The 1,940-nt window shown below is 38.8% G+C and overlaps 1 protein-coding gene across 1 annotated transcript in view; it reads right to left on the bottom strand.

The window, feature by feature from the left end:
* Nucleotides 1–1,940, bottom strand: part of RAP1GAP2 (RAP1 GTPase activating protein 2) — a 156,659-nt gene that overhangs the window by 59,863 nt on the left and 94,856 nt on the right. Inside the window, exons 9-10 of the mRNA XM_015822663.1 lie at nucleotides 954–1,037; nucleotides 63–163 (exon numbers count right to left, since the gene is read on the bottom strand). Coding sequence (XP_015678149.1) covers nucleotides 63–163; nucleotides 954–1,037 — 185 coding nt within the window. The remainder of the gene's footprint in view (nucleotides 1–62; nucleotides 164–953; nucleotides 1,038–1,940) is intronic.

The raw sequence follows: 1,940 nt of genomic DNA on the forward strand, positions 1-1,940 counted from the left end.
AGGAAGGAAGGAAGGAAGGAAGGAAGGAAGGAGCCATGTGAATGATTACTTGCTTAACTTACCCCTTGAAATCCTGTAGTGTAATGGTTTCTCCCAACAAGTTCAAGAAGTTTTGGAAGGCAGGACTCTCTTCATTGTTCCCAAACAATTCTTCTTCCTGTGTCTGGGAAGACAAAGCAATTCCAAACAAAACTCATCTTTATTTTGAAACGACCAGCAGCAAAACTAAAGTTTGGAAGAGATTATTCCTATTATGGTGGGAGGCAATCAACTTCCTCTCTAAATAAGTATTGTCACTAACTAGTTATCCACTCCTCTCTCTAGACAGAGAGAGGGGGGGGAGAGGGAGGGAGGGAGGAAGGGAAGGAGGGAGGGAGAAAAGAAAAGATGTTCAGAAAAGTGATTATTCTTTTTTTCCACAGCATAGGTGGAGCTGGACCAAGACATTCTACAAACTCTTTTTTATTGGCTATTGTTTATTCTTTTATTGCTTTTTAAAATAATGACAAAAACAGGACAACAACCACAAAGATAAAAATGTATTCATAGTCAAATTTTATTTATTTGACTATGAATACATTTTTATCTTTGTGGTTGTTGTCCTGTTTTTGTCATTATTTTAAAAAGCAATAAAAGAATAAACATAAAGCATAAAAATGGCTTTTTAAAAAGTGGAAAAAAACCAACAAAGAAAAAAAAGTACATCATTTTAGCAGTATAGTTACAATTCTTTATAAGTTATCTAATGCAGTTATTATTCACACACACACATACACACACACACACACATACAGAAAAACATTTATAGTATGTTAATGGTCATTTTTTTAACCACAGAATTATTGAACTCCACACATTTTAAAGTTGCTATGATTGAGAAAAGCTTCCTTAAATGGTCAAATCACCACCAAAACAACAGAAATATTATTGCTCCAATAAAAGAAATCACTCACTTGCTTAAACTTCTGGTAAATCACCCCAAACTTGAATGTGTTGTTAAGTTCATGTTCATCGTAGGATACTATCAATTGTGATGCCTGAAGTAGGAGAAAAAAGGAGGAGGGAGTCATAGAATAATTTGTAAAGAAAGAAAGTCCTTTAATGAGTTTGGGAAGTATCCCTTTTTTGGGGGGGGGGAAGTTGCTGACAAAAGCAAAAGGTCTCGACTTATACTCATTAATTTAGTGACTGTTCAAAGGTACAGTGACTTACAAAGGTAAGGTGACTTACAACCAATCTTCACACTTACGACCATTACAGCATCTCTGTGGTCACATGATCAAAATTTGGACTCTTGACAACCAATATGCATTTACAACAGTTGCAAAGTCCCAAGGTCATGTGATCACCATTTATGACCTTCCCAGGTGGCTTCCAACAAGCTAAGTCAATGGGGGAAGCCAGATTCGCTTAACAACAACGTGATTCACTTAACAACTGCAGTGATTCGCTTAACAACTGTGGCAAAAAAAATGTCATAAAATCGGGTACAACGCCCTTAACAATTGCCTTGCTTAGCAAAGCAAATTCTGGTCCCAACTGTCATAAGTCAAGGACACCTCGTATTTCACCCGCAGAGAACATGCTTCAAGTGTATAGAAATCCCGTATTGGTTCACTGGCCTATTTTTTTTTTATAATTTATTATTTTATTTTATTTTATTTACCAAATTTTTGAAACCACTAATCTTTGTCACAGGAGGACCCCCACATCTGGGGGTCCTCCTGGATCCACGGCTGATACTGGATGACCAGTTGACGGCTGTGGCCAGGGGGGCGTTTTACCGGGTACGCCTGGTGCACCAGTTGCGGCCTTTTCTGGACCGGGATGCCTTGCGCACAGTCACCCATGCTCTTGTCACCTCCCGCCTGGACTACTGTAATGCTCTCTACATGGGGCTTCCCTTGAGGAGCACTCGGAGGCTCCAGTTAGTCCAGAAT

This window comes from Protobothrops mucrosquamatus, unplaced genomic scaffold (assembly GCF_001527695.2).
Source record: "Protobothrops mucrosquamatus isolate PMUCROS unplaced genomic scaffold, P.Mucros_1.0 scaffold1637, whole genome shotgun sequence".
Taxonomy (NCBI): Eukaryota; Metazoa; Chordata; class Lepidosauria; order Squamata; family Viperidae; genus Protobothrops; species Protobothrops mucrosquamatus.